The sequence below is a fragment of the Nothoprocta perdicaria genome, unplaced genomic scaffold (assembly GCF_003342845.1).
Source record: "Nothoprocta perdicaria isolate Ctin4 unplaced genomic scaffold, notPer1 scaffold_210, whole genome shotgun sequence".
NCBI lineage: Eukaryota > Metazoa > Chordata > Aves > Tinamiformes > Tinamidae > Nothoprocta > Nothoprocta perdicaria.
In genome coordinates, this window is record NW_020455317.1 from 258,760 (window position 1) to 261,925 (window position 3,166).

The window sequence follows — 3,166 nt, forward strand, 5'->3', positions numbered from 1 at the left end:
TTTTGTTTTGTTTTGTTTTGTTTTGTTTTGTTTAATTTTAATAACTAGTAGCTTGGAAAGCCAGCTTTCAGCTCTGAAGGAGTAGAAATAGATCTTGCCTTTATTTTATAAAGAATATTTCGTAACTGTATAGGCACTATTTTAAGTCACATTTAACATTTGTCATTTCTGGTGCAAAGTACGAACTATCAAACAAGCCAGAGTACAAGCCTTTTGATCCAGAAATCATTGCAGTTCATCCCTATTAGGACCAAGCCTTCCAGCCTATCTATTTTGTAGCAGAAAATTTTGAAGATGCCAAGACTAAGCTCTGGTCAGTAAAGTAGTCATGGCTATTTTTTTCATTGCAGGGGACACAGCAGCTTGAGTCCCAATCTCAAGTGCATCCACCACTACTGTTTTAACCATGCTAGCCTATCTCACTGCACACTTTATCTTCACAGTGACTTTTTTAGAATTAAATTAAACACAATGTTGTTTGTCTAAGAAAAACTTCAAAGAAAAGCATAGCTCCATATTGCGATGTCCTTTTCTGTGCTCTATCTTAGCAATATCTTCTCTTTACTCTGATACTAGAGGTAAATTCTGAACCTGGGCACCGTGTTGGAGAGTAGAGTGCAATTCACCAGTTCAGTCATCTGTGTGCTACTCCAGCTACTCCATACAAATAGGATGACATAAAGAAATAAAGTGATTTAGCTGAGGTCACAGGCAAATTTTACTGCAGACTCAGGAATTAACACAGATCAGCAGGGGCTTAAAAGCAAGAGATTATTTTTCCCCTTTCCTTACACCTGCACAAGAAAGCAAAATCAGCAACAAGAGACAATCCAGTTCCTAAAAAGTAGCTTGCTACAACCTAAATAACATTGTTTTAGCAGTATTTGTTTGGCTGTGTAATTTATCATAAAAACGATTTTCTTTTCTAGCAAGAATGGTTTAAGTTTTGGGTCTTCATCTCCAGTAATCTGAACAACAGACCCATTTCTGCTTGGAAGCAGGAGGCTGATAGTAAAGCCAGTAGGGAACATGAAAAAGCTGAAATGAAGGATTTTTTTTTTAGGGAAAGGCACAACTTCTCTTTTTCTTCTCCTTCCTTCTCAGAGGAACAGTCTGCTGGAGTTATAGCAATAGCAAATTAGACCTCTCATCTTTAAAACCCAGGTTCACCTTTAGGTATTATCCTCTATGAAGAAGTACAGGTAAGAACTCACTGCACAGAAGAAGAAAGATTTTTCAAAAGCATTTGACTCGGTCAAACCTGAGAACAATATGAAAGGACAAGGAATACACCATTCTCTGATCTGAAGCTTTTTCATACTTGTTTTCAAGACAGTTGCTGAGCCAAAATTGCTCATAATAACTGAAGGCACAAGAATCTGTCAGAACGGAAAAGATTAGGCAACATCAGTACAGGGGGTTCCTACCAGCATGTACTTAATGGAAATATTGTCAGAAATGGCAAGCAACCATGTTATTTCATCAGTGGAGAAGGCAAAATAGCCTAGGATGCCTAATGTCGATGGCTCTTTTACAATTTTATGCAGTAAGAGCTACTTCAGGTTATTTCTTGGAAGTGAAGTCAGACGTGCTGCGTTCCTGCATTCCTCTAGCTTGCGGCTGTAATAGCTCTGAGCTGTGTTAACGTAGAGCTGAAAGAGCACAGACAGAGACTGAACCAGCCCTGCGGAGAAGAGGCACATTGGATCTTTCAGGCTGCGAGTACTTCAGCAGTGTGGAGAGAATGACAGAGCAGACAGCACTAGTGAGGGGCAGCAAGGAGGGTGTTGCAGCTGCCACTGCTCCCCTAGCGAAACCTGTGCCTCATGCTGGGAAAGAAGAGTCCCAAAGGTTTTGCATTTAGGGGAATGGCTTCTAAACTAGCAATCTGTCACCTTCTCCCTGCAGAAACTATGGAATGAAGATCAAGAAGCCTTTCTCTCTGCACTACGACCCGTTCACCAGCAGCACAGAAATTCTGAACACACCTCAGAAAGTGGAGCAAACACCCAGTCAAATGAAAGAGGAACTGAAAACCATCTCCTTGGCCCTTGAAAATCTCTCTTAAAACCACAGCAGTACATCTGGCACCGAAACATAAGTAGATAGTTCCAGCACTTGATGATTTAGTGATGAAGTTGTAGCTGCATGCAAAAGTCTTTAACCCACAAACAACTCCGTAAAGTTAATCTTTTCACAGCAATTCAGGCTTCTGACTTAGCCATGTTAATGAGTTTCTACAGGATGTTCAGTGACAAACAAGACCAAATTTCTTCATTTTTTTGGTAGGTGATATGAGCTAGAGCTGTTTGGAATACACTTACCTATTATTGTTGGCCCCCTTACAGGGGTTTTATTCACAGTCTACCTTTTCAAGTTATCTGTCAGAAACCAGCATGGTAATTCTTCAGCCACACAATCTTTTACTTTATTGCTTTTATTTTATTGTTTAAATGACATATTCACAGACTGCCTGAAGTTAGCAGTTTGTACAGCTAGCTCATTTCTGCTAGCAATTACTACCAGCTATTGTGTTGACAAATTATGAATGGTTCCCTCACAATGAACAACTGCAAAAATCTGTAGAGGGAACCCTTTACTTTGACTCTATATTTGTTGCAGGCAGTTATGTCTTTCAATAACCTTCAATCGTGGCTAAATAATTTCCTGTCATATTTGAACATGCGTCCATGTGAAAACCTGAAAACCTGAGGCCCATAACTACCTTTAATTTGGGAACTCTGATTCTGTCACATACAAGTGTGCTTGGATTGAAAGAAAAATTGGATGCTGGAAAATAAATTGGATATAGGGAAGGATTTTCAAAGAGGAAATCAAGGAGCAAGACTCTTGATTTTCCATATTTGTATACTCATATACACCTTTTAGAACCCTCACTTTTATTTTTAAAAGTATATTTAGGATATGGCAGAGCAGCAAGCATGCAGCTCGTCTGCCGCTATTCACTATCTGCCACTGTGCATGGCCTGAACTCTGAGGCAAACCTGAGGTGGTTTGGCTCTGGATGGAAAAGGAGTCATCAGCTGTGCACTGACTAGTCATTGTGGGATAAGAGCATGTACACAGAAATTCACAACAGACCAATGGACATGCTGTTATTTCATATAGAGCTTGTCTTGGTTTAATTTGTCCACAAGCCAGGCTC

At 39.8% G+C, this 3,166-nt stretch overlaps 1 protein-coding gene across 1 annotated transcript in view; it reads left to right on the top strand.

Moving 5' to 3' along the window:
* LOC112946611 (tyrosine 3-monooxygenase-like) overlaps nucleotides 1–2,068 on the top strand; it is a 26,099-nt gene extending 24,031 nt beyond the window's left edge. Inside the window, 2 exon segments of the mRNA XM_026038490.1 lie at nucleotides 180–313; nucleotides 1,909–2,068. Of these exon segments, the coding sequence (XP_025894275.1) occupies nucleotides 180–313; nucleotides 1,909–2,068 (294 nt within the window).
* The last annotated feature ends 1,098 nt before the right edge of the window (nucleotides 2,069–3,166 follow it).